General features: G+C 39.3%; 1 protein-coding gene across 3 annotated transcripts in view; it reads right to left on the bottom strand.

Annotated features, from left to right (window-relative positions):
- The window catches only part of smurf2 (SMAD specific E3 ubiquitin protein ligase 2), a 295,636-nt gene that overhangs the window by 166,969 nt on the left and 100,840 nt on the right, over positions 1-27,827 (bottom strand). For 2 of the 3 annotated variants that reach the window (XM_060844755.1, XM_060844757.1), the window contains exon 2: positions 11,478-11,516. The exons of the other annotated variant lie outside the window; for it this stretch is intronic. In XM_060844755.1, the coding sequence (XP_060700738.1) occupies positions 11,478-11,516 (39 nt within the window). The remainder of the gene's footprint in view (positions 1-11,477; positions 11,517-27,827) is intronic. 3 annotated transcript variants of the gene reach the window in all.

The raw sequence follows: 27,827 nt of genomic DNA, 5'->3' as shown, positions 1-27,827 counted from the left end.
ACAAGTGTAAGCCACTTGGCCCTTCACATGTGTTCAACCATTCAGATCATGACTGATCCAATTTTAACTTCAACTTTACATTCCTGGATACCTTCAATAACCTTTCATCTCCTTGGTAATCAAGAAATTATCTACCTTTATCTTAAAAGATATTTAAAGATTAGATTTTAGATTAGATTACCTAGTGTGGAAACAGGCCCTTTGGCCCAACAAGTCCACCACCAGCCTTCCGAAGAGTAACTCACCCAGACCCACTTCCCTCTGACAAATGCACCTAACACTATGGGCAACTTAGCATGGCCAATTCACCTGACCTGCACATCTTTGGACTGTGGGAGGAAACCGGAGCACCCGGAGAAAACCCATGCAGACACAGGGAGAATGTGCAAACTCCACACTGAGCCTCCGTGCCGCCCCAAGATTCCACATTCACTACTTTTTGAGGAAGAGAATTCCAAAGACACGCATCGCTCAGACAAACTGCCTTTTCTCACCTGAGTCTTAAACGACCTGTCCCTTATTTTTAAATGATGAGGAGAAAGTGAGGTCTGCAGCTGCTGGAGATCAGAGCTGAAAATGTGTTCCTGGAAAAGTGCAGCAGGTCAGGCAGCATCCAAGGAACAGGAGATTCGACTTTTCGGGCATAATTCCTGAAGAAGGGCTTATGCCTGAAATGTCGAGTCTCCTGTTCCTTGGATGCTGCCTGACCTGCTGTGCTTTTCCAGCAACACATTTTCAGTTTTAAATGATGATTCCTGCTCAAAACTCTCCTGGAAGAGGAAACATTCTTTCCACATTCACCTAGTTAAGGCCCCTCAGGATTGTGCATGTTTCAATTAAGTCACCTCTGACTCTTCTAAATTCCAGAGGATGCAGGCTCAGCCTGTCTAGCCTCACTTAATTAGGCAATCCACTCATTCCAGCTCAATTCTGCTCAACCTACTCATTCTTATTTACTTTATAATTACCCAGGTTAAATGATGAGTGAGAAAAGAGTACTTGCTGCTGACCCTGAAGTCGACTTAATAAAAGTTCTAGTGTCTCTATGACAGACCTCTAACTCGCACAACATTCAACTGTTTGCGGCATAGTTTCACGACAATTCCCAGTATAAGTCAGTGACATAATCAAGTTATCCAAACAGTCAATCTCATAATAAAGTAACAAGCATCAGGAAGTGAAAAGCATTAACAAACAACATTCTTTCTTCCTACAGAAATAAAGTGTGAGATGTGAGGTGAAGGTAGAAGCTAAACTGGCTGATTAGGAAAAAAATAAAAACCTGTTAATCTTAATGGAGACATTTAACTATACTCCATTTCTTCAAAGCAAGATCAATTCGTCATCAATAATTACTTTCTATGTTGTTACTGACAGTAATAAGAGTGAAGATTTTGCTAACTGCTAGATCAGAGAGGGTAGAGGTACAGGGTATTGGTGTGGACCAATTAGCAAAATCTTCACTCTAATCTAATGTCTTCAAATGTTGTGAACAAAAAAAATTGCTGTCAGTAACAACATAGAAAGTAATTATTGATGACGAATTGATCTTGCCCTGAAGAAATGGAGTATAGTTAAATGTCTCCATTAAGATTAACAGGTTTTTATTTTAGGACAGAATAGTTGGATTTCCATTTTAATCTGAGATCACACCTCATCTGAAGTCAGATTTCGAGGGAAATAACAGCATGTATCAGAAATTTAAGGGGTTCTCAAGATGCTGATGTTGTATCCTTACCCTTGAGCCAGGAGACCCAAGTTCATGTCCTGCCTGCTCCAAGAATATGTTACAGTATATTCGGCAGGTTGATTAAAAATATATAAACCCACAGCTCAATAGCAAAAGCCTAGCAAGTTTCAGTTAAGATATTTTCGTGTAGAGATCGAAGAAATGTTGCCTAAGTGGCTGCCTCTAGTACAATATAATGAGGCATAATTTTTCATTTATGTTGAATTTCACGGTAGAGTTGGGCCAATATTGTCCTACCATAAACTTGTGTTTTGGGAAAGGGGCAAGTAAAGGAGAGTAGAACATAAAAGAGTACAAAATTAACAGTTTAAATGAAAAATATATAACCAGTCAGGTGATTAATCAATACTGTTTAACTATGCAGATATGGAACATTTCTCTTCATGTATAAGGACTTAATAGTTTTCAACTCAGGCTATATTAGGATGTAAAATAAGTTGAAGTACAAAAATACAAACTTTTTGGAGTCTTGGAATTTCTTATGAACAGCTTAGTGCCAAACATATAAATATACTTTTTCAATGTATAGGTAGGGGCTGAAGACATCCACCTGATTCCCAGAAATACCATAATTTCTCTCTGGGACCCCATTTGTCTCATACCACCTTCACCTCCTCCCCCAAGAGTATAGACTCTCTTTTGTGTAGATTTCTTTGGCATCGAGGCCCCCGAAGTTTCCATTCGCAATAGTGAAATTACACAGTTAAAGTAAGCATCAGCAGTTTATTCAACGGAACATGAAGCTGAGCCCAACCTAGTCCAACTAAATTTGCTCTCCAATTTCAGTGGTTAACTCAATCAGTTCTCAGTACAGTTCATCACTTGCCTTCAGCCCCATAATTAAAAACTACTTTCAATATGCAGCTTGGTAACGTGTCACAGTCTAGCACAGACAAGCGTAAAGATCGCAAAGCTCAAGTTTGAAAAAAGTCAAGTTTGCCTCATCTTGCTTCTCATGCATATTTTTAAGTAAACACTAGATGTTTGAGGTAACTGAGAAAGAAAACAGAAAAGTTCTCAGCTGAACATCTGTTTTAAACAGTAACCATCAGCAAAACATTATCTACTGAGCGAGACTCACTATTCTTTTTGTTACCCCTACAAGTTATATATCAATAAAACAAAGAACAAGGATGGAAATCTGAAACAAGGACACAAATTGCTAGAAATACTTAGCAGGTTTGGCAGCACTTCTGGAGAGAAAATACAGAGTTAACTTTGAGTCTTCTGAAGGGTCTGTTCTGATAAAGGGTCACTGGGCTCAAAATATTAACTCTGCTTTCTCACCACAAATGCTGCTAGACTTGGAGTTTCTCCTGCAATTTTTGTTTTTGTTATTATATATCAAATTCAACTTGAGAACGTATACAGATCATTTTGTTATAACATGCATTTCATCAACTCTAATTCACATGATGGACAAATTGGGGGGTAGCTTCTAAAGTGCGATTGCAGCACCAACACTTTAGGTGCTGTTTCTAAACTGCAACATTTCTATAATGTGGGGTTGCACAAGAACAAAACCATCGCATTATAGAAGAACTGACTATTATAAATCACTCTGCAAAGTCAACTAGGTGCATAAGGTGATGCCATGTTTCTAACTGCAAATGAGGTTGCAGAAACATGGCATATTTTCTACAGTAAAAATGCATACTTTACTTACCTTTACATTCTAAGGGATTAAAACAAGCAAGTCAGACTCTAATTTTTTTATTATTTCACAGGATATGAGTGTCACCGGTTAGGCCCACATTTATTGCCCATCCTAAATTTCCTCGATGTGGCGTTGGTGACCCATGTTCTTAAGCTACTTCAGTTCATAGAGTATAAGTTCACCCATTGAGCACCAGGACTCTAACCCAGCAACAGTGGTGGAACAGCAATGTAGTTCCAAGTCAGGAATGGTATATGGTTGAGAAGGGAATTATTGGGATAGAAGGCAATATTAGAGATTGAATCCATAGTCATATGGAAAAAGGTGGGTTGATTAAGAGTCAGCATTAACTTCTAAAGGGAGGACTATGTTTAACCAACTTGCTAGAGTTTTTTGAAAAGTTAATAAAAAAGGCTCGATGAGGGTAGTGATTTTTATTGGTATACATGGATATCCATGAGGAACATGATACAATTCCACATACACACTTAAGAGCGAAGTTATAGGCCATGGTACAAAAGGGACAGTAGTGACGTGGATCTAAAACTGGAAAAGTGACAGGAAACAGAGATAGAAATCGTACAACACCAGGTAATGATCCAAACAGGTTTATTTGCAAAGCACTAGCTTTCGGAAGGCTGGCCCTTCATCAGATAGCTGTGGAACAGGATCATAAGAGACAGAATTTATAGCAAAAGATCACAGTGTCAAGCAACTGAATTGATTGTATCATTTCAGTTACATGACACTGTAATGCGCTGCTATAAATTCTGTGTCTGAGGATCCTGTTCCATAGCTACCTGATGAAGGAGCAGCGCTCTGAAAGCTAGTGCTTCCAAATAAACTTGTTGGGTTATAACCTGGTGTTGTAGTTTTTAAACTTTGTCCACCTTAGTCCAACACTGGCACCTTCACATCAAGAAAACAGAGTAATTGTCAATGGATATTTTTCAGGCTGAGGGAAGAATTGCAGTAGAGTTCCCCAAGGGTAAGTTTTGGAATTGTTGCTTTTTCTGATGTATATATGATCTGGGATCTTAGTGTGCATAGGACAAATTCAAAGTTTGCAGATGACACAAACCTTGGAAGCACTGTCAACTGCGAGGATGACTGTGTGGAACTGTGAAAGGACACTGACAAGTTGATTTAGTGAGCAGATAGGTGGCAATGATGTTCAACGTAGACGGTGCAAGGTGATGCACTGTGTAGAAAGAACATAAATACAACGTGAAATGGGGGAACAATTCCTGAGGGAAAACTGTGAGAGAGGAATCTGGGTGTACAAGTGCACAGACCAGAATTGAATGCAATATTCGAAAAGTGGCCAAACCAACGTCTGGCACAGCCACAACATGACCTTCCAACTCCTATATTCAATGCACTGACCAATAAAGGCAAACATACCAAACACCTCCCTCACTCTCATATCTACGTGCGAGTCCATTTCCAAGAAGTATGAACCTGCACTCCAAGGTCTCATTGCTCAGCAATACTCCCCAGGATCTTTCCAGTAAGTGTGCAACTCCTGCCCTGATTTGCCTTTCCAAAACGCAATACCTCACTCAATAAAATATTGTCTTATCATCACAGCAAGTCACTCTCACCTCACCACGTGGATTCAGTGGTTTGTCCATGTTTGGACCAAGGCTGTAACAAAGCCAAGAGCTGAGTTGCTCCAGCAGAGCAAAATTCTGCTAAGTAAGTGCTGCTTAATAATGTCATTGATGATACCAAGTACACTGATGGGGCAATAATTTGCTTAATCAATTTTTTCGGCCTTGGAAATTTTTCTATAAATCCCATTGTCATGGTTTTACTGCAATAGCTTGGTGAGAGGTGCAGACTTTGGAGACTAAGTCTTCCCTATTACTGCTGAAACAGTGTGAGGGCTCTTGGCCTGTGCAATATTCAGTGATCTTCAGCCATTTCTTGATATCATGTAACATGAAGTGAATCAAATTTGCTAAATACTGGAATCTGGCAAGCTGCGGATCTCGGAAGGGCGTACAGATGGATCACCCACTCAGTATTTCTCACTGAAGATGGATACAAAATGCTTTAGTCTCATCATTGCTCCCATTATTGAATATGCGAATATTTATGAAGCCTCCACCTCCATTTAATTGTTTAACTGCCTACAGTCATTCACAACTGGATATGTCAAAAATGTAGAGTTTAGGTCTGAACTGCTGGTTTTGGGATTGCTTAGCTCTTTCATATATTGGTAAGATTGTTTTGGCATGCAAGTAGTCCTGTGTTGTTAACTTGCACTATCTCACTCAGCCATCACCCATGTTCACTGTTCTGTATTGGTTCCCAGGTCAAAATTACTCTAATTTAATAACTCATTCGTATATTCAAATACCTCCACGGACTACTCCTCCCCACCTGTGGCCTCATGTAGGCCCCATCCAGGAATCTCAGTTCCTCTAAATGATCTGTGCATTTTTTCTTTGCTGCACCATTGGCAGTCACACTTTGCACAAATGAATTCGGAGCAGTCAACCATTTGATTCCAAGTCAGAGCCATTATTTGATTAGATCATGGTTCAGTGGATTGTAGTTTCTACTTTCCTGTCAACTTACATTCCCCTGGATCCCCTCGTTAGTCAGGAACGTGTCCAACAAAGCCTTAAAATATTTAATCACAGTGCTCTGGGGAAGAATATTCCATATAAACTCATCCCTCAGAAAAGTATTCTCAACTCAGTCTTAAATAGAGAATCTTTCTTTTAAAAAAAAGACTCCCCTGGTTCTAATCTCTCATGAAAGAAGAAACATCCTTTCTGCATCCATCTTGACAACTGCTTCAAAAAATCATCTCTCATTTTTCTATACTCCAATGGATACAGGTCTAAACTGTCCAACATTTTCTCATGATAACTCCTTCATTGCAGGAATCAGTTGCGAACCTTCTCAAAAGATCTCACCACAGGCAGAAAAAGAAAATGGAATACCGCAGTTATAAAATGCCATACATTCAAGTTTCCAGCACTCAAAACTGGACTCTGACTCCTACCACACAGAGCTCTCTCCATGCTAAAATCCAGAAATTGGCGTGTTCTTTTTCTCCTGCTCATTTAAAATCCAAAAATATCGTAATGGTCATCCCTGACATCAAATTCTCAGAGCCATACAGAAGTTGTGTACTCTCACCTTATTAGTGGACATCCTCAAATGATTTCCAAGAATTGCAAGACCCAAATAGCTTTTTAGGAATGAGTCAATCATCGTCCGTGAGGAAATGCAGAAAAGGTAGAATCTGTATCCACTGGTGTTTAGAAAATGGAGAAGTGATCTTGTTGAAACATACTAATTCAGGTGGATACAAGGGTGGATGCTGAAATTATGTTTCCCATTGTGGGAGAGATTTGTTAAAGGACACAGTTTAAAAATAAGGGGTCACTTGTTCAATGAGGATAAATTCTCTCTGAGAGTTGAGAGTCTGCGAAACTCTCTTCCTCAGAATGCAATGGAAGCAAGATCATTGAACATTTTAAGATAGAGTTTGATTGTTCAGTCACAAAAGAGACAAAGTGTATCTGGGAGAGGCAGGAGGGTGGAGCTGAAGCTGTTAAATAGCTTACTCTTGCTCCTAACCCATATCATAATATGTTCAGAGAATGCTTAATTTGCAACTATGCCCTCTTTTAATTTAAGAGGACCAAAACTGTATATTGCATTCTCGATCTGTCTTCACTAATTTCCAATAGAAATATAGCAAAATGTCCTGTGCTCATATTCTGTTCTCCTTACAATAACCACATTGCATTTACCTTCCTAATCACCTGCTATACTCACCAACATATTAACTTTGTAATTCAAGTACCAGAACACCAATATCCTCTGTACCACAGAGTTCAGCAATGTCTGTCCATTTAAATAAAGTACTGTTTCTCTATTTTCCCTTCCAAAGTGGCCAGATAACATGTTCCTACATTATCCTCCATCTGATAATTTTTTTGCCCATTCACATAACATACTTATAACCCGTTGCAGACTCAACATGTCCACTTTGCAACAGTCCTATCTATTTTGTTATCATCAACAAATTTAACAACTGAGTCACTGATATAGATTGCAAACAATTATGGCCCCAGCGCTGATCCCTGTGCTACTCCACTTGTTACATCTTGCCAACCCAAAAATGGTCCACTTATCCCAACTCTCATGTCCTTTCAGCTAACCAAGCCTCTATCTATATTACTATATAATCCTCTCCACTATGAGCTCTGATTTTGTGAAATAATGATCTATGTGGTACTTCAACAAATGCCGTCTGGAAAACTAAGTGCACCACTTCTACAGGTACTACTTAGCCACGTTATTTCTTACTTCCACAATGAACTCTATTAAATTCAGTTAACATGATTCCTTTCGTGCTAACTCTGCAATGATTATATCAAGATTTTCTGTGCCTTGTTAGAACTTTCTTAAAGATTCCAGCACTAGCCCTCTGATGTTAGGCTAACTAGCCTGTAGGTTTATTGCTTTTTCTCTCCCTCCTTTCTTGAATAGAGCCTTTAGCTTTCCAGGCCCAAAACTCAAACTCCCTCTATAAATCTAATGTTTTCTTCTTTGCAAAAGTGAATTTTGTCCGAGTACACTCCTGAGAAGCACTTTGGAACTTTCACTATATAGATGTTAGCTAAAATCAATATCTATATTTTAATCAGTGTAAGAAATGTTCCATTGCTTAAATCAAGATAACCTTTTTGGATTACTCTGTACCAAATATCAGAATCAAAAGCTTTGTATAGAAGATTTACAAGCATGTTGCCAGGGTTGGAGGATTTGAGCTATAGGGAGAGGTTGAATATGCTGGGGCTGTTTTCCCTGGAGCATTGGAGGCTGAGGGTTACAAATCTTAGAGGTTTATAAAATCACCAGGGGCATGGATAGGATAGACAGACAAAGTATTTTCCCTGGGCTGGCAGAGTCCAGAACTAGAGGGCATAGGTTTAGAGTGAGGGGGAGAGGATATAAAAGTGACCTAAGCGGCAAACTTTTCACGTAACGGGTGGTACACGTATGGAATGAGCTGCCGGAGGAAGTGGAAGCATTTGAATGCCATGTGGATGGGTATATGAATAGGAAGGGTTTGGAGGGATATGGGCATGGACTGAAGGGCCTTTTCCGTGCCGTAATCCTCTATGACTCCATAAATAAGCACAATAACTATCACTAGAGAAAATGTGCGAGACAAAGTAATAGAGCTAAAGAGCAGTAAAAGCCTTGGATCTGATGGGATGCATTGTAGGATATTAAAAGAATTAGGTACAGAGATAGTGGATGCACAGGTAATAATCTTCCAGAATCCTTAGATTTGGATTCCAGAGGATTAGAAAACTGCCAAAGTAACACCTTTATTTAAGGGAAAGAGATTTTAAAAAACTAACTCGCGTCCATTTAGTTTAACATCTGTTCTTGGGAAAATGCTAGAGTCTACTATAACCATGGAGCATTTGGAAAAACATATGATTAAATTGAGTCAGCATGGCTTCATGATGGGAAATAGTGCCTGACAAATTTATTAGAGGTGGTAACAAGCTAGATAGGTAAAGGGCAAACAGTACATGTCCTGTAGTTGGATTTTCAGAAGACATTTGATAAAGGAACTACACATTATGCTGCTTACTAAGCTCAGATTCCAAGGAGTTGTTTGTAATGTATTAGCATGGATAGAAAGCTGGCTGACCAATGAAAGACAGAATTCGGGTAAGTGGGGCATTTTCAGAATGGCAACCTGTAACTGGGATCAATATTGTTTGCAATCCATATTTGTAACTTAAATGGTTGACGGTGAATGTATTGTGCAGATAACAAAAATACATGGAAGTGGTGAGACTGACACAGAATCTACACGTAGACATATTAAGTGAGTGGGAAAAATCACTACTGAAATATAATTTTGGAAAATAAGGCTTATGTACTTGGGCATGAATGTTAAGTAAATGGGGAAAGACTGCAGAAAGCTGCAGAACAAGAAGATTTGACACACCTCATGTATGAATCATAGCTAGTGTATACGTTCAGCAGGTAGAAGAGAAGGCAAATTGAAATTTGGTGCTTAATTCAAAGGGAATGGAGTATAAAAATTGGGAGATTCTTTTAAAACTACACAAGGCACTAGTCAGACCACACCTGGAATATTGAGCACAGTTTTGATCGTCTTACCTAGGGAAAGGTGTACAGGAATTGGAAGCAGTCCTGTGAAGGTTTGCCAAGTTGATCTTGGATATGCAGGGACTACCTTATGAAGAGACATTGAGTAGGTTGAGCCTATACTCACTGGAGTACAGAAGAATGAGAGGCCTCATGTATTGGAATATGAAAGATTCTTTGGGGACCAGACAGGACACATGGGGAAAAGTCACTTCCCTTTGCGTAAGAATCTTGGATCAGAACGCAATCTCAGAATAAGGAGCCACCCATTTAAGACAGAAATGAGGAGGAAATGTTTCATTCAAAAAGGGTAGTGAATCTGTAGAATTCTTTATAGGAGAGGGATGTAGAGACTGGCTTACTAAGTATATTAAAAAGATTGAGAGAGATAGATATATAATCAACAAGGAAATCAAGGTTTATGGAGAAAAGGCAGGAAAAGAATTGAGGATTATCAGATCAGCCATGATCTCATTGAATGGCAGAGGAGACTTCTTGGGCTAAATGGGATACTTCTGCTCCTACATCTTATGGTCTTATGTCGTTAGTCATCATGCATCAACAGTACAAATGGCAGAAGAAACCTGAAGAGGATTTGAGATGATAAAGAGTTCTTTATGCTTCAAAACAATTTCGTCGTTTTTTTTCTCCTAATGCACATTAGAAAGGCAAGAATTTAACTTAAAAAAAACTGCATTGTTCTTATCAATATAAATATTCAAAAGTGATAAACATAACCAGATGGGCTTGACTTTAACTTTTAAATACAATTCACTTAATTATATTCTCAATCTAACAACTTATAGTAATTGTAACTGAAAGTCTTCAGACTGTGAAGTGAGATGGTTATTGTGTTTGTGCCGAATTCCTGAACACACCTGTACAGCATAACTGCTGGAACAATCTGATGAAATTTCATTATTATTACAAATTATTAATTCATTATTAATCCAGAGATTAGTGAGGGTGGTATATGAAGGAGGTTACGTTTGAGAAATGAGAAGTCTGCACTAATACATCATTCCAAAAATCCCTTATTTTTCACACCACAGTGGGGTTCCACTAGTTGTTTTATGTGCTAATTCAAGTAAGTTATACAGACTGGATACAATGCAGGTTTAACTGTGCTGAATTAGCAGACATTAACTGAAAATGCATTACTACAATAGGGTGTGTGTGTGTGTGTGTGTGTGTGTGTGTGTGTGTGTGTGTGTGTGTAAATATACATGTACGTGCGCGCGCGTGTGTGTGTACACACGTACGTACATCCAGTAATTATTATACGGGCTTGGCATCTGATACACCCACAGATCAGAAGCCCACCAATACTCATTATCAACATTCATACATGAATGACAATTAGGGCATGCAAAGAGATGGCTACTCACACCTCTGGAACGACATCACAGGAGGAAAGATTCACTTATGGATCATGTTTCTGGGTGAGAATTTGGTGATGGTATGGACCAAAGAAAGACCAGGAAAGGGATACAGACAGGAATTGAAACATATAGTTCTATAAAAACTTAGTGACAACATACAAACCCACAGTATTAATGATTTGCCTGTTTTGAACAGTTCAGGTATTCCTTAACACTGATAAGAAAACAGTTTCTTAAAATGCGATGAACTGGGATCAATTCTTATAAAGTTTTATTGTATGAAATTCACACCTCACGAAATGTTTCACATATTTGAATATGATTATTGCTACACTCTGTCATAATTGTGTCTGCTTTTGGACAAGCAATTTTCTTGAAGCCTACTTTATTTATACTAGGCAACAGAATGGTACGTAAAAATCTTGAAAATGTGTCGTCATTACATAACTGACTTGTATTACTTTTCATTTTAATGCAGCTAAGGTAGTCTTCTCTAGTAACAACATGCAGCTGGAATACTTACGGAAGAAGTCTTTCTTCACCAAATTCTTAGCACATAATACTAGAAATTAAAAAAAGGAAAAGAATTACTTGCAGTCTTATGTATTTATTTTGATTTCAGTTATAGAATGTTGAACTATCTTACTTAATGATAGTTTAAACAATGCAACTCATTAGAATCAGTCATAGACCAAGGAAAAATCAAAAAATATTAACTTCAAATCACTACGAAGAATGAATTCTCAATTACAAATGTGATAACACTGGGGACAGAAACTAGGCAAGTGATACACTGAAACTAAGAGACATGTATCTCATCTTAGGTTACTTACTTCAATTTAACTAACTACGACAGTACTGTAAAATCTCAAGCACACTTCATGTGGAGCTGTGAAAGCTCAATTAATTGCATGCTCATGACAGAAATTTACAGATTATGACTACAGAGATCTAAGTATATGGCAATAATGCAGTAAAATGGCATGGAGGTAGATGGTTGGTCAAGGTCTAATTCAGCAGCAAAGCAAACTTGATGGACTCTGTACTTCAGTTATACTACACCACAAAATTAGATAACATTCTGAAAAAAACGGATGCTGGATCAGTTTCTATCATCCTGACCAGCCAGTAGGAAACTCTCTCAGGTCCTTAGCAGACAGTACTGTATTAAGTGTTGAAGAGATTACACAATCAAGGTTTGCTTATGGCGTGCAGACAGGGAAGTAGCTGAGACCACAACCTGAAGAGCAAAGATGCTGTAGAATGGTGGCGACTACTCAAAAGGCCAAACGGTCTACTCATATGCTGTCAAAACATACAGGAGGTGTGACTAATGGCAAAATAAATACATGAAAGCGACATATAGAGAAAGCCCATGTCACTTTTTAAGGCTATATAATTGGATATAAAAATTAGATAAATTTCACAATTTCTGACAGATTGTCTTTTTTTTGCTCATCCAATTAGTATATACAAATCCCAGCACTTGATTAGTGAAAATTAATACAAGTATATTTAATGCAAAGTGATAAGACAATTCATGAAAATATAGGAACCAATCTTGTCCTAATCAAAATTTCTGACATTTAGCAGACATAGTAATTTCAATATTTTTTTTCGATATTCTTCCCATAAAATTTCCTTCCAAACACAGGATTCATCTATGACAGACCACATCAACAACCCACAATTCAGTGGTTACTCGTAACTGATTTCAATTTAGTTGCAAACCATCAATATTTGAAACATTTTGTAATGAAGACACTTTACATTTAATATTGCCTGTAGGACCACTTTTGAAGAATTAAGTAAAATTCATTAATTTCAAATTTTAAGGACATACTTGGAGAGGTTTCTGTAGAAAAACATTATTGAAAGATCACAATAAACATTTTTAAAAGCGAGGCTTCCTGTAAATCACAAGACAGGTGACAACTGCTTCCCCTGCTGTAGAACCTGCTCTGAGGCTTTTTAGCTGGCTGGGACAAATTGCTGCTAGACCCGTTTACATTTGAAATCAGACAGGTTGACTCAGATTGGTCAAGGCACTGCCCTAAGGAACGAAGCAGAAAATGGATAGTTAACTTTTAATCATCATTACTGGCACACTCTTCATGGCAGTTCTTCTATTCATCAGACCCTATTTGTCAAATAGGCAAAAATGGCTTGAACAAAATATCTCTTTCTCTCAGCAATAATGATTGACAGAATATCTTAGGATCGTATTACCTGAGCAAAATGTGCCCAGAGACTCGAGAGCTGTGCCTGATTAGAGATTTGACCATACGTGTCAGAACATCATGGAAACAAACTCTGGAACATTCTAATCTTCATCCCTTTGCTATAAAAATTAAGTCATTCTTTTCTTCAGAAAGCCAACAACTGCAGAGAAATGGGTTTTGTTTTCTCTCTTTTCCTGAAGTGAGTGGGTGTGTTTGTCTGTCTTGGAGATATTTAGAAGGATAAACATTTATATTTTGTGTGCATGTTAATCAATTATTGTATTTTCATTGAATAGGTGTTTTTTGATAATAAACCAATCATTGACCAGGTCCTGCTGTTTAAAACCAATACGGGGCAGGTCTGAAGACCTCCTTGAGGGTCTGCTCCTGGGCCTGGCCAAACTGGCCATAAACAGGTCCAGGCAGCGAGCCATGGAGGGGGTGGTTAGGGCCAACTGCCTGCCCCTCTTCCTCGGTTACGTTAGAACCCGAGTGTCCTTGGAGAAGGAGCACGCGGTGTTCACCAACACCATGGAGTTGTTCAGGGAGAGGTGGGTGCCGCAGGGAGTGGAGTGCATTATTTCTCCCTCAAACTCTATTTTGATTTAATCCCTACTCTCCCCTTCACTGTTTGATCACCCAGCATTGCCCCTTGTGAAGGGCACCGCTTGTCACTGGCCACTCGGGTGTTTCCTTTCTTCCTGGTGGTGGAAATTGAATAAAGATTCGTACACCTTGTCTCTCTCACTGTCTCACACCTGCACACACACAACATGGGTGTTGGGTGTTGGGGGGGGGGGGGAAGAAAAAAATAAAAAAAATAACATAAAACCAATATGGACTTTTCACTGGTCACCTCAGCAATGGGAAAAAGCCTTTTCTATTGTATGTTTTGACCCATAGAATTGTCGGACCAGTACAACATTGCACTCCTTTAGTCTTGATTATAACAATTCCTTACATAATTATTTTGTTTCACTGGCTGACAACATTTTACTCTAAAAATGCTGTAGTACAACCAAATGAGTTAACTAAACATAGCAGATACGGAATATGAATTCCAACTTAACATCTTGCATGTAGTTGGTTACTGCACTACTACCTGATGGGAGGAAAAGTGCATCCCAAAGAAAGCTGTACATGAATAAGACAATTTGTAGTAGTACAAACTTTCTTAAGAGAATTACACTCTCATTGCAACTATACAAATACCTTGCAGCTTGTCCAACTAAAGATACATAGACTTAGGCCATGTAAAAATGAAAAGCGAATTTTAGAATCAATCTGGACCTATATACAAACTGTCCAAGCTGTCAAAGAATTGGGATGTTGGCATGCAATAGCAAGGAATGACATGTACTTCAAGAAAAAATATAAGCACAAAATTCAGAACAAAACTAAATACCCTAAGGATTTAACACAGAGTGCAATAAATGTGAGGTTTTCTTCGTTTATAGCTGAAAATGTGTTGCTGGAAAAGCGCAGGTCAGGCAGCATCCAAAACGTCATGCCCGAAACGTCGATTCTCCTGCTCCTTGGATGCTGCCTGACCTGCTGCGCTTTTCCAGCAACACATTTTCAGCTCTGATCTCCAGCATCTGCAGTCTTCACTTTTTTCTTTGTTTATAGTTTGCTTGCTGCAGTTTCACCCTATATTTCCACTATTTTGATAAAATTTGTTTGGTTTTGTAGAGTTCTGTGCGTATGCACGTATGAATGGGGAGGATGGCATGGGAACAGACAGAGAGAGAGAGAGAGAGAGAGAGAGAGAGAGAGAGAGTGTGCACACGGGGGTGGGGGAGACAGAAAAGGGAGGATGGAGAAGGAGCAGTTATTTTAAGTAACTCACATACAAAGTTGTTCAACACACTAGACCCTAGTCAGATATATTATTTGGAAGACCAGATTTAATTGAACTTAATTTAAGATGCTCATCATAGTTAGTGAGCAGTTAATATTAACCGTCACATTTGCAAAACATATGCACATGTGCTTTAATATTTTGAACGGTTGATGGAAAAATGGTAAATCTGAAAAGCAGATTTTCGATCACTGTGCACGGTTTCTTCCTTGATGTGTAATGCAGGTCAAAATGCAGGGCTTTGGCAGCATGGAAACACCACTAACATTGCCTGAAGTTCAGTACCCATGGGATGGCCTCAACTGGGACCTTGGGTTCATGTCACATTACAGGTGACCCCACTGCACTACACACACACACACACACACACACACTCTTACAGACCCATACACACAGGCAGACATGCTCTCATACACAAGCTCTCTCTCCCTGCACTCACATACACTCCCACACTCACCCTTTTACAGACTTATACTCCTTCTTGCACACACACATGCGCACGCACGCGCACTCATACCCACTTCGCGCGCGCATACACACACACACACAGATTGTAAGATGAATTTGTACTTGCAGAATTACGTTTAATTTTGCTCAAAACTGCATGAATCCAAATAAGATTCTGTAAATCCGTTTTTTAGATTATAATCAGTCTGAATACTAGGGCACAGACAGCCTCACACCTTCAATACATTATCTGGCCAACATGACACCTATTGTTAAAGTTTACTTAAGAATGTAACTTCAAGAAAGTTTTGGAATTTACATATGAAAGAACTGAAACCAACATGCCCATTCCACAAGAGGAGAGACTTAAACAATCTAGGTCTTTTTCAATATATAATTTCAGTTGCATCACACTGTAAACTTTTGCTATAAATTCTGTGTTTTACAATCTTATTCTCCACAACTACCTGAAGGAGCAGCGCTCTGAAAACTAGTACTTCCAAAATCAACTTGTTGGACTATAACCTGGTGTTGTGTGATTTTTAACATTGTACACCCCAGTCTAACACTAGCACCTCCAAATCATTGCTTGAAGAGCGATACCAACTTAAATAATCAGAATAACTACTCCAGACAAGGAGCAGAAAACAAAGCCACTAATAACAAGCATCAGCCAACGGAACATTTCTCGGCAAAAGACAAGCAACAGGCCTGGATGGTAAGCAGTCTTGTTGTGCAGGCAACATTCTGGGCAATCAATGTGACAAAAACCAAAGTACCACTCACCAAAGTCGGGTATAAACCTAGAAGCTGCACCAAAATATGCTAACCCTGAGAAATTCATTGCAAAGGTTCAAACTTTGCCAAAAGAGAAAGATTGCACTGCCTTCCGTGGGCATTACATTTATCTGTATGGCATCCAAAATATTTTCTAATCAACCTATGCAGAGATGTTATTACACATTTCTGGAGGAGGTAGAAGGTAGAACTTGAACCTGGAACTCCTGGCTCAGAGGTAGGTAAATCACCACTGCACTACAAGATGATACCTTCTGTCTGATATATTATACTAAAATTAATGCACATAATTAACATGGTGTTACTGCCACACTTGTGGCTTGGCAGGCATTTCTATTTCTTGATCTACTGATACATTGTTGAAGTAATGGATGTAGTGAAACTTGAAAGGGTTCAGAAAAGATTTACAAGCATGTTGCCAGGGTTGGAGAATTTGAGCTATATGGAGGGGTTAAGTAGGCTGGGGTTATTTTCCCTGGAGTGTCGGGGCCGAGGGGTGGCCTTATAGAGGTTTATAGGATAAATAGACAAAGTCTTTTTCCTGGGGTGGGGGAATCCAGAACTAAAGGTTTAGGGTGAGAGGGGAAAGATATAAAAGGAACCTAAGGGGCAACTTTTTAATGCAGAGGGTGATGAGTGTGTGGAATGCATTGCCAGAGGAAGTGGTGGAGGCTGGTACAATTGCAGCACTTAGAAGGCAGCTGTATGGGTAATGAATAGGAAAGAATTAGAGGGATATGGGCCAAGTGATGGCAAGTGGGACTAGATTAGGTTAGGATTGTTGGTTGGCATGAAGGATCTGTTTCTGTGTTGTACATCTATGACTCTAATGGATCAAATTTTAACCAAACTGGGGAGAAATTTCCAAACATTTATTAGCAGTGTGTTTTAAATTAACTTAGGTGGAGACAATTAACCAGCAGCCCTGACATTTGATTTGTACTTACAGAAATAGGCCATTGAGCCCGTTCAGCTCAATGTTTATACTGTATGCTAGCCATCTTGCACCCATCTTCATCCGAAACCTTGGACATATCCTTTGATTTCTAAACACCCTCAAGATTTTAACTATCTTTCTCTTCAATACATTGCATAAATGGACAGACATTGAAAAAAAGATTTCACCTTCAATTATCAAACTTTGGTTTGAAATTTAAAATATTCATAAATAATTCAGTTATATAATCTAATACATTGGGGCAGCACAGTGGCAAAGTGGTCAGCACTGCTGCCTCACAGCACTAGGAACCCAAGTTTGATTCCAACCTCAGGTGACTGGGTGAAGCTTGCACATTCGCACTGTGTTAGCATGGATTTCTTCAGAGGGTCAGTGCAGACTCAATGGCCCAAAAATGGCCTCTATTTGCACTGTAGGGATACTTATGATCCTATAATTATACATCTTTTCCTGCCCATTTTCAGAACTAAATCTAATACTACTTATGAATCGATGTATTGCTTTTTTTCCAAAAAGCAACATAGACATCATGAGTTTCAAGGTAAGTTTCAAAGCCAGTTCCATCAAAATCCATCTTGTGGCTTATTTTGCAGGATAGATTCTCTTGCTAATTTTTGTGTTTCATCATTCTCCCACTCTAACACCAAGCTACAAACTAGAAAACAGATCCACAAGGTAGATGGACCTCAATTATGTTATTCATGGCTGGTGTTCATGTTGTTTGAAATCAAATTCAGAACATCTTTGCTACCAAAACCTCTTTCCATCCCGTTTTGAACTGGTTTATGGTACAAAGATCCCCTGACAGTCTGGTAAAGCAGTTCCAGTGGTTGAATCCTGTAACCCCAAGCCACAAGGGTCATAAATTTCAATGCTAGCATTCATTTACATTTGAACCTTCTTGTATGAATTTGGTTTGCTTTCAGCATGATAGAATCCCAAAAATAATTCCAAATGGAAAGTAATTTCTACGTGGGAGGTTGACTGAATTTTTTTTCCTTGAGGAAATGCCTAGAAAGGAACAGAAATGTCAATTTTTCTCTAAGATTTTAGTTAATATAGATGCTTTTATTGCCTTTCCTCTAAGGAAGATAGGCAATAAAAACTGAAGCTAATCTCGTATTAAACAAATCAATGGCTGCCAACTGTAAATCATTGGAGGCATAACAGTAACCTCGCAAACACCTATGTTTGTGTTAAATAGAAGTTCTCAGAAACAGAATTCAACAGATACATAAAAGTTTACAACTATTGTATTTTTTTCTTAAAAACTAATGTGTGCCAAGTATTTTGTACTCTTCGCAACTACCATGGCGCCTTTTTTTTTAAAAAAATGATTATTTCAGCAGCTGTTTGATCAAAGGAACCCAGGCTGGCCTATGCACGCAGCAACAGCCTCTTGGATACAAATAAAGAGAAGTCACCTCTAACACAAAGTCTGGGATAAATCTTACAGGTAGGCACTATCTTTATGGGGGAAAAAAAAATGAATTCTTCAAGATCCAACAAATTCCACAACTCATGCACTAAAATGTCCATATCACCAATTCTCTGAAACCAATACAATATACTGACAAATAATCAACTAGATGAGAAGTGTTAATGAGCTGGAATAAAATATTGGCAATGGTTAATTTCCAATTCAATTTTGGTACAACCAGAAGCTAACAAATTAAACAAACAGAAGTTAACTTATAAAATGTGAAATTGTGTTTTAGTTTATAGCAGAGTGATCGTTTAAACACGTATGCATGCCAGAGACTTTAATCAACCGACTGCTAATATGTTCTAGCTATGCAAGTGCAACACAATGTTGATCCGAATCCATTTTTTTTTAAAAAAAGGAAAGGCAAATCTTGCTTGTCTAAAACATTAGTCACTTTATCCCTTTTATATGCAATTTTGTTCCACACGTCTGACAGCCAACTAACTTTGGCTACTTCTCCTGCTCGGCCAAACAGAAGTAAATATATAAAACCAAAACCTAGCTGGTTAGATTTCAAAGGCAGAGAGATACTTGGGATCTACTTGATCAGGAAACAGAAAAATCAAACTTGCTTATTCATGTTTCGTGTGGTCATTTACTGGTTTACTTTGTTTCAATTAGATTCAGTTCTGACAAAATATATTTTATTATTTTTAATTGCCTTGAAATAAGCAGGTCATTTTAGGTGTGAGAATTCTTGACTTCTGCTGATTTTCATAATTGTGCTAGAGATGGTAACCTCTAGCGAATCAGTATATGAATGCTCCAGTCTGGATGTACATGTTGATTTAACACCCTTAGTTAAAAGGACAAAATTCCTGCTGAAAGGCTTATGCTTGAAACGTCGATTCTCCTGCTCCTTGGATGCTGCTGACCTGCTGTGTTTTTCCAGCTCCACACTCTCGACCAACAGAAGCAGCTCACCAATCTCTCAACCAATGGAGTATATCAAAGTTCTGCAGTCCTGCCACATCCAATTGTGACGACTGGTGGAGAATTAAATAAAATGATAGGAGGAGGTACCTCCATAAATGCAATGCTCAACTACAGTATGGTGAAGTTTTCAAGGGATGCAAAGAAAAACATTTACAACCATCCTCAGCAAGAGGCAATGAGTAGATGACACTCCTTAGCTTCCTCCTGAGGTCTTAAGCACCACAGATGCCACTCCTCAGCCAATTTGATTCACTCTAGGTGAGAAAGAAATGACTGAGCATAATGAATACAGCAAAAGCTATGAGGGTTTTGACAACATCTTGGGTATAGTGCTGAGCATGTGCTCCAGAACTACCGGTGCTCTTAGCTAAAACTGTTACAGTATAGTTCCAATACAGAAATGTGCCTGAGTAAGAGGACTGTTGGTCAGATCATTGTGCAACTCACAAATGAAAAAGGTTCAAATGGCACAGATCTGAACACTGTATATTAGGTGAACTTCTGACTTCTGATGGAAGGATGATCAGTAACGAAGCAGCTGATGATAATTTGATTGAGCACAATGGTCAGATGTGTCCATGCTGCGGTATACTTGGGCTAAAATGATTGTTGGATAATAATCAGAACAATCTTCTGTTTTTCTGGCTAGGATATGAACCAGTGAAGGGTACATCACTCAATTTCCATTTTACTGGAGTTTCTTGATACTATCCTTGGTCAAATGCTCTCTCAATGTCCAGGGCAATCACTCTCACCTCATGAATTCCACACTTTCATTCAAGTTTGGACCAAGCGTGTAATGAGATCAGGAACCAAATGGCCCTGGAAGAACACCGATTGAGTATGAGAGTTAAAAATCACACAACACCTGGTTATAGTCCAACAGGTTTAATTGGAAGCACACTAGCTTTCGGAGCGCCACTCTTTCATCAGGTGGTTGACCACCGTTCCGAAAGCTAGTGCTTCCAACTAAACCTATTGGACTATAACCAGGTGTTGTGTGATTTTTAACTTTGTACACCCCAGTCCAACACCAGTATCTCCAAATCATATGTATTTGAGTAAGTTACTGATGAGTCAATATAGCTGGATGTGACAAAAGGAAGAACAATCACCTCATCCCTTTTTCACCATTTCATCAAATGCCAGTTCCACTCTAATGTAACAAAGCAGCATTCCTCCATGCATACAAGGCTTCAATGTTGGCCATTTGATTTGAACCATGTTCACCATTTTAGATACAGACTCACTCCAGTATAGCACTACTGCAGTGTATACCATCTACAAAAGTGGTCTTTGAAAAACTGGATAAGGTTTCACTGACAGAACATTTCTAACTTCTAATTTCCAATACTTAGAAAATCAAAAGGCAGCAGACACTTCAGAACACTACCACTGCCAAATTCCCTTCCAAGTCATACGCTATTCCGACTTGCAAATATTTTGCCACTACTTCCATGTCAATCAGTTAAAATCCAGAAACTCTTTTCTTGACAGCACTCTTAATGTATCATATTGACTGCAACAGTTCAAGAAGGTATCTCTCCAAAATCTTCAAGGTCAATTAAGAATGAGCAATAAATAAAAGATGCCCAAGAACAAATAAAAATTTACTGTACTTTTGGTCCAAAGATGCAAGTTTCATAATTTTCACAATGTAATTGAGATGTTAAGAAATACAAATATAATTTGCTGTTTGTGATTGCCTGGAAAAGAAAATATGGCACATATTAGCAAAAAGTAACTAAATGTGCACATTTTAGGCTGAAAATTCACATTTCAACTGTCTTCTTCTCCCCTCACCCAGGCAACTTGCAGTTACCTTAAAATAGCAGAAATTAATTCATTAATTTAACAGTGAAATTTAACATTTTGAAATTAATGTCCTATGGATGTGATAAGGCATCATATTGATGAGCATTCTCTCTTTAAACAGACAATACTTGCAAAACATGTTTCACTTCAGTGTCACATCCAACGATAAACTTTTCAGTTACTTTTGCAACTCCTTAACATCAACTGTAGTAGAGGTCAATCACTTGATTATAGAACTGTTTTCGCAGCAAGAATACAATATTTTACAACAAATTCTTATCTCATTAATAACAAGCTACTTGCAGAAATGGCAATGTATCAGATTCTCAAAAAGGTAACAAATCCTCATTTTGTAAACTGCAAACTTAATGTGAAAAATAGCTGGCACACTATGCCAAAAACTCTATATGCAGTACTAAAAATTCCATTGACTTTCTTTGCCCTCACATTGAATTTCAATTCCTTTCTCAACTTTTTTGATCAATTTAGAAAACAAAATCAACAAAATCTCATTTTAAGTTCAAAATGTTATATCTGAATATTTATCAACAAAATAATGTCCCATTTTGTAGGTCTATTTAACCACAGGTGTTTTGCTTAATCAAATGAACTAAGTGTAAAAAATGAGGTCTGCAGATGCTGGAGATCACAGCTGAAAATGTGTTGCTGGTCAAAGCACAGCAGGCCAGGCAGCATCTCAGGAATAGGGAATTCGACGTTTCGAGCATAAGCCCTTCATCAGGAATGAGAGAGAGTAGCCAAGCAGGTTAAGATAAAAGGTAGGGAGGAGGGACTTGGGGGAGGGGCGATGGAGGTGGGATAGGTGGAGGAGATGACCTGGGGGGTGCAGTGAGAGAGAGACTCACTGAAATCCTTGTAGAGGGAGGAAGAGAGCTTCTTCAAGGAAGGCATCCTTGCAAGAGGATTCGCAGTAGGTTAAAATCTTCGAGTAAAAAATGAGGTCTGCAGATGCTGGAGATCACAGCTGAAAATGTGTTGCTGGTCAAAGCACAGCAGGCCAGGCAGCATCTCAGGAATAGGGAATTAACTACCCAATCCATCCAAGCTATGGAATACATTGCCTGAAAGGGTAGTATGATGGGAAAACTCATACTTTCATCACCTGAAATATCAACTTTCAAGGCTATGGGCCAAGGGCTAAAAAGTAAAGCAAGTGCAGATTTAGAGTAGTTTTATTGGTACAGACTGAATGGGCTAAAGGGTCTCTTGTAACGTACAATTCTATGATTTGTAATGTGTGTGCCTCTTACAAAAGGCAACAAATGCCAAACTATACAGGTCTGTGTTGTGTGTATAATGCCAAATGGCCTCCTCCTGTGCTGTAAGCTCAATCTGAGAAACAGTCCTTCCCATTTCCCTCTTTATAAGTTAACATGAAGGATCCTGTACAATTTTTGAAAAGAACAATTCAGAGCATCTTGCTTATAAAAAATATGAAATATATGAAATTAATTCTGTTGCAAACTATTCTTCCATATTTATTAAATGATTAATAATCAGTTTTTTTTACATACTGGTACCACACCATATCAAAGATATGGTTTTAATTTTAACCATATTGTATTTATGCAGCCATATTTACTATGTAACACAAACTCAAATGTTTTAAGTGGTCAATTTCATTTATTTGTGAACTTCTGCACTCCAGTTGAAGGTTAAATGCAGAATTTGTGCAATGTTTGTTTTACAACACTAAACTTGGAAACCAGAGATTTAATTCCAGTCGTGACTGAGTTATCTAAATCTCCAGTACTCTCTGCTAGACTGAGCAGATTTGAAAAATTCTTTACATAACAATTGTTACCCATTATGTCTAGAAATTCTGCTAAGCAATCTGCAGCACTCCAGGTGGGGTAGTGATACAAATTCTTAACCAAGCATTGAAGTAGTAAACAACAAGTGTGGATAGCTCATTTGGTAGAGTTTCAGGCATTTAGTAAGAGGATCCAGGTTTTAAATTCCTGCTCACTTGATTTTTCATGGTGCAGTGGTAATTTCTGTACCGGTGAGTCAGAAGACCTAGGTTCAAGTTTCATCTACTCCACAGGTATATAATAATATCTCTGAACAAGTTGATCAAAAAATAGCTTTTGTTGTAAATCCAGAGAAAAAAAGAATAGATTTCATTATCAAATCTTGGTTTATGCAACCGTTTTGATTCTTGCTACTTAAAATACATAAATCCTGAACAATATTCTCACAAACTATTTGTCATTTAAGCATCTGAGTTAAAACAGCTGTGACAGCATTATCTTTTCAGGGGTGATATTTTATTGATTTTCACTGAACTGCAACCAACATTTTGCAAATTATATATGTATCAGTAACGGAGAAGAGCTACCAGAAACAACAGGTGGCACGTTTATAATCTAATCTGTGGGGGGCTCTTGAGGTGTAGTGGTAATCACCCAAACTTCAATCCAGGAGGTCTAGATCAAGTCCCACCAGCTCCAGGTACGGGTAATAACAACTCCAAGCAGCTTGATTAAACAATACCTTTAATCTTATTTAGACTATAAAATTGTATACTTTAAAAAAAGGGAAGATGAGAACTACAGAGTTTAAATCATAAATTCCTTAGGAATTATACAAAATGCACATCAAACACCAGCTTTTCAACAAGGGATGATACAATGATCAAAATTCTAAACCTCTCCCAAATGAGACAACTAAAAACGAACTATGTCAAACAAATGAATCTTCTGCATTAATTTGTGCAAGACACATGGTAGGCAGCATTCCTTGACTGCTGCCTTAACTCACTCCCCAACTGTTGGGTACTATTTTTAGTGTTGCTAGGCACATGTCAAAGCTTTCATATATTACAAAATTATTACATGAATATACAAACATTCTGAAAAGTCTGAAATTCTACAGTTTATTTTCCTTTATTTTGAAAAAAAGCTGAGCTATTTAAAAACCATCTGCAGATAAACATTATACCATTAAACACTACCACATTTTGCAAAGAGTGCAGGCTATACTTTTACTCAAAGCAAGCAATATTTGTGATTAGGTAAATTCATACATAGCACCTAACAGACTATTTGGTCCATTATACTTGGGCTGTCATTTGAAAGAACTAGGAGAAAATGAGGTCTGGAGATCAGAGTCAAAAAGTGTGGGGCTGGAAAAACACAGCAGATCCGGTAGCATGCAAGGAGTCAGAGAGTCGAAATTTCGAGCATAAGCTCTTCATCAGGAATGTGGAGCGAGGGGCTCAAGAGGGCTGAGAGATAAATGGGAGAGGAAGGGGCTGGGAGAAGGTAGCTGGGAATGCGATAAGTAGATGAAGGTGGGGCGGGGGGTGATGGTGATAGGTCAGAGCAGAGGGTGGAGCAGATAGTTGGGAACAAAGATGGACAGGTTAGGACAGTTGAAGAGGGCAGGGCTGAGTTGGAAGGTTTGGTCTGAGCTAAGGTAGGAGGAGGGGCGATGAGGAATCTGGTGAAATCAACATTGATCCTGTGGGGTTGGAAGGTCCCAAGGCAGAAGATGAGGCATTCTTCCTCCAGGCATCGGGCGGCTAGAATTTGGCAGTGGAGGCAGCCCAGGATTTGCATGTCCTTGGCAGAGTGGGAGGGGGAGTTCAAGTCTTCGGCCATGGGGCAGTGGTATTGTTTAGTGAGTGTCCCAGAGATGTTCTCTGAAACCTTCTGCAAGTTGGCGCTCTGTCTCTAAATGGAGAAAGATGATGCATTGTATTCTGTTTGTAGGTGGCGTCCTCTGCCATTTCTGCCACCTACAATGGATCCTACCACCAGAAATATATTTGCCTCCCCACCCCTATCTACATTCTGCAGAGACCATTCTCTCCATGACTCCCTTGTTAGGCCCACGCCACTCCCCACCACCACCGTTTCCCGGCCCCACCCCACAACCAACCCACCCTCCATTCACAACACCTTCCCTTGCCACTGCAGAAAGTTTAAAACTTGTGTCAACACCTCCCACTTCACCTCCATCAAGGCCCCAAAGGATCCTTCCACAGCCGGCAGATTTTCCTGCACATCCACACACTTCATCTACTGTGTCTGTTGCTCTCGATGTGGTCTCCTCTACACTGGGGAGAACTGCCAACTTGCAGAATGTTTCAGAGTACATCTCCAGAACACCCACACCAACCAACCCCACTGTCCCGTGGCCGAACACTTCAACTCCTCCTCCCACTGCATCAAGGGCATGTAAGTCCTGGGCTTCTTCCACCGTCATATTCTAGCCACCCAACGCCTGGAGGAAGAACACCTCATTTTCCGCCTTGGGACCCTCTAACCCCACAAGATCAGTGTCGATTTCACCAGTTTCCTCATCACCCCTTCCCCTACCTAGTCCCATATTCAATCCTCCAACTCGATACTTACCTCTTGAACTGTCCTACCTATCCATCTTCCTTCCCACTTATCCTGCTCCACCCTCCACTCTGACCTACCACCATCATCCCCACCTAACGAATTTCCAGCTACATGCCCCCAGCCCCACACCCTCCCATTTGTGTCTCATCCCCCTTGAGCCCCTCCCCACATTCCTGATGAAGTGCTTATGCTCGAAACGTCAACTCGCGTGCAGCTCAGATGCTGCCTGACCGGCCAAATTTTTCCAGTGCCACACTCCTTGAATTTGAAAGAGCTATCCAATTAGAGCTATATAATCTTTCTTGCATTCTACCTGCCATTGTTTAAATGATCCAAATTCTAAACTCCTCTGGGTCAAAAATCCTAGAAATTCTCACAAGTGGCATTATGGATGCACCTACACCAAATGGATTACTGTTCAAAAAGACAGATCACCACTTTTTCAAAGGCAATTAGGAATTGGCAATAAATGCTGACCCAGCCATTGTTACCTACTACCGATGAGTGAAGATAACCTTAATCCTTTCTCTACATTTTAAGATTCTTTCAATATCATAGGTTTGCAAAGTGTAAATTTACAGCAAGTGAAATCAAACTAAAAACTCTCCACTGTGTTTCTGCATACCAACATATCAAATTAGAAGTAGACTATTTGGTCCCCAAGCCTGCTTCGTCATTCAGTAAGCTCATGACTGATCTGCTAGATATTTGGCACTGCATATTTTTATGTACTTCATATAACCTTTGACCAAGAATCTATCTACTTCTGCCCTGAAAATATTCAATGACCCGTCTCTCCACTCTTTCAGAAACAGACTTCCAAAATCTCTCAACCCTCAGAAAACTGTGTGCACAAAAAGAACAACACAATTTTAAAAGTAATGCCCCCTAGCTTTTGACCCACCCACGAGGAAATATCCTTCTCATGCCCACATTGCAAAACTTTTCAAGATTTTATGTATTTCACCAAGTCATCTCTCATTGTCCCAAACTCCAGTGAAAACAAGCCCAGACCAACAAATTTTTCCACACAACATAACTTGTTCATTCCAGGTATCAATCTCTGTACTACCTCCCATGCATTCACATCCTTTTGAAAGATCTGAACTTCTACAATGAAAAATATTTGTATAAAATTGATAGTTTTATGACAACAAAATGTGGAAGATGGGGGAATCCAAGATGGCAGCGATCTAGGAGGATCGCGTTGCAGAGCTCTGCACCACACACAAGCGGAACCATTGCAATATCTTGGGAGTCAGGAAAGGTTGTGGAGTCCCAGGAAACTGAAAAATCAACTTTGCTGTGTGTTCACCGTCCAGAGATGCCTAAAAAGGGAGGAGGAGCAACCGAGGATGGGCCCGCAGCCCAGCCTGCAGGATCCTCGAACTCGATTGCCTACCAGGCCCTGGTGAAGGAGCTCAGGAAATCTCACGAAATGTTGGGTAAGCAGACAGAGGAGAAGTTGGCCCCGATCTCTATCATGCTGCAGAAGCATGAACAGCAGCTGGGAGATGTGGAAAAAAGGATGGATGAGGTTGAACACAGAGTCATAGTGGTGAAAGCTTATACCAGTTCCTCCAAGGATAAGATCCAAGCCCTGGAGATGCAGGTCCATAATTTACGTGACCAAGTGGATGATCTTGACAACAGGAGCAGGAGGGAAAATATTTGAATCGTCGGTCTGCCGGAGGGTAAGGAAGGTGAGCAGCTGGTGGAATTTACTGAGGACTGGTTGCCCAAATTCCTTAACTTGGAGGCTGGAATGAGAGACTTGAAGTTTGAGAGGGCTCACTGGGTTACAGTGCGGACATCACATCTGGGTCAACGTCCTCATCCTCTCTTTGTGCAGTTTCATCCTGAAAGCGATAAGGAGAGAATTGTGGAAGTTTCCAGAATCCACAGGAACGATCCAAAGGTCCTAATTTACCAGGGCTTTAAGATGTTCTTCCAGGACGTCTCAGCGGCAGTGATCCA

This window comes from Hemiscyllium ocellatum, chromosome 25 (genome assembly GCF_020745735.1).
Source record: "Hemiscyllium ocellatum isolate sHemOce1 chromosome 25, sHemOce1.pat.X.cur, whole genome shotgun sequence".
In the NCBI taxonomy this organism is placed as follows: domain Eukaryota; kingdom Metazoa; phylum Chordata; class Chondrichthyes; order Orectolobiformes; family Hemiscylliidae; genus Hemiscyllium; species Hemiscyllium ocellatum.
Note: the sequence above shows the minus strand (reverse complement) of the source record. Positions and strands in the feature narration are given on the sequence as shown.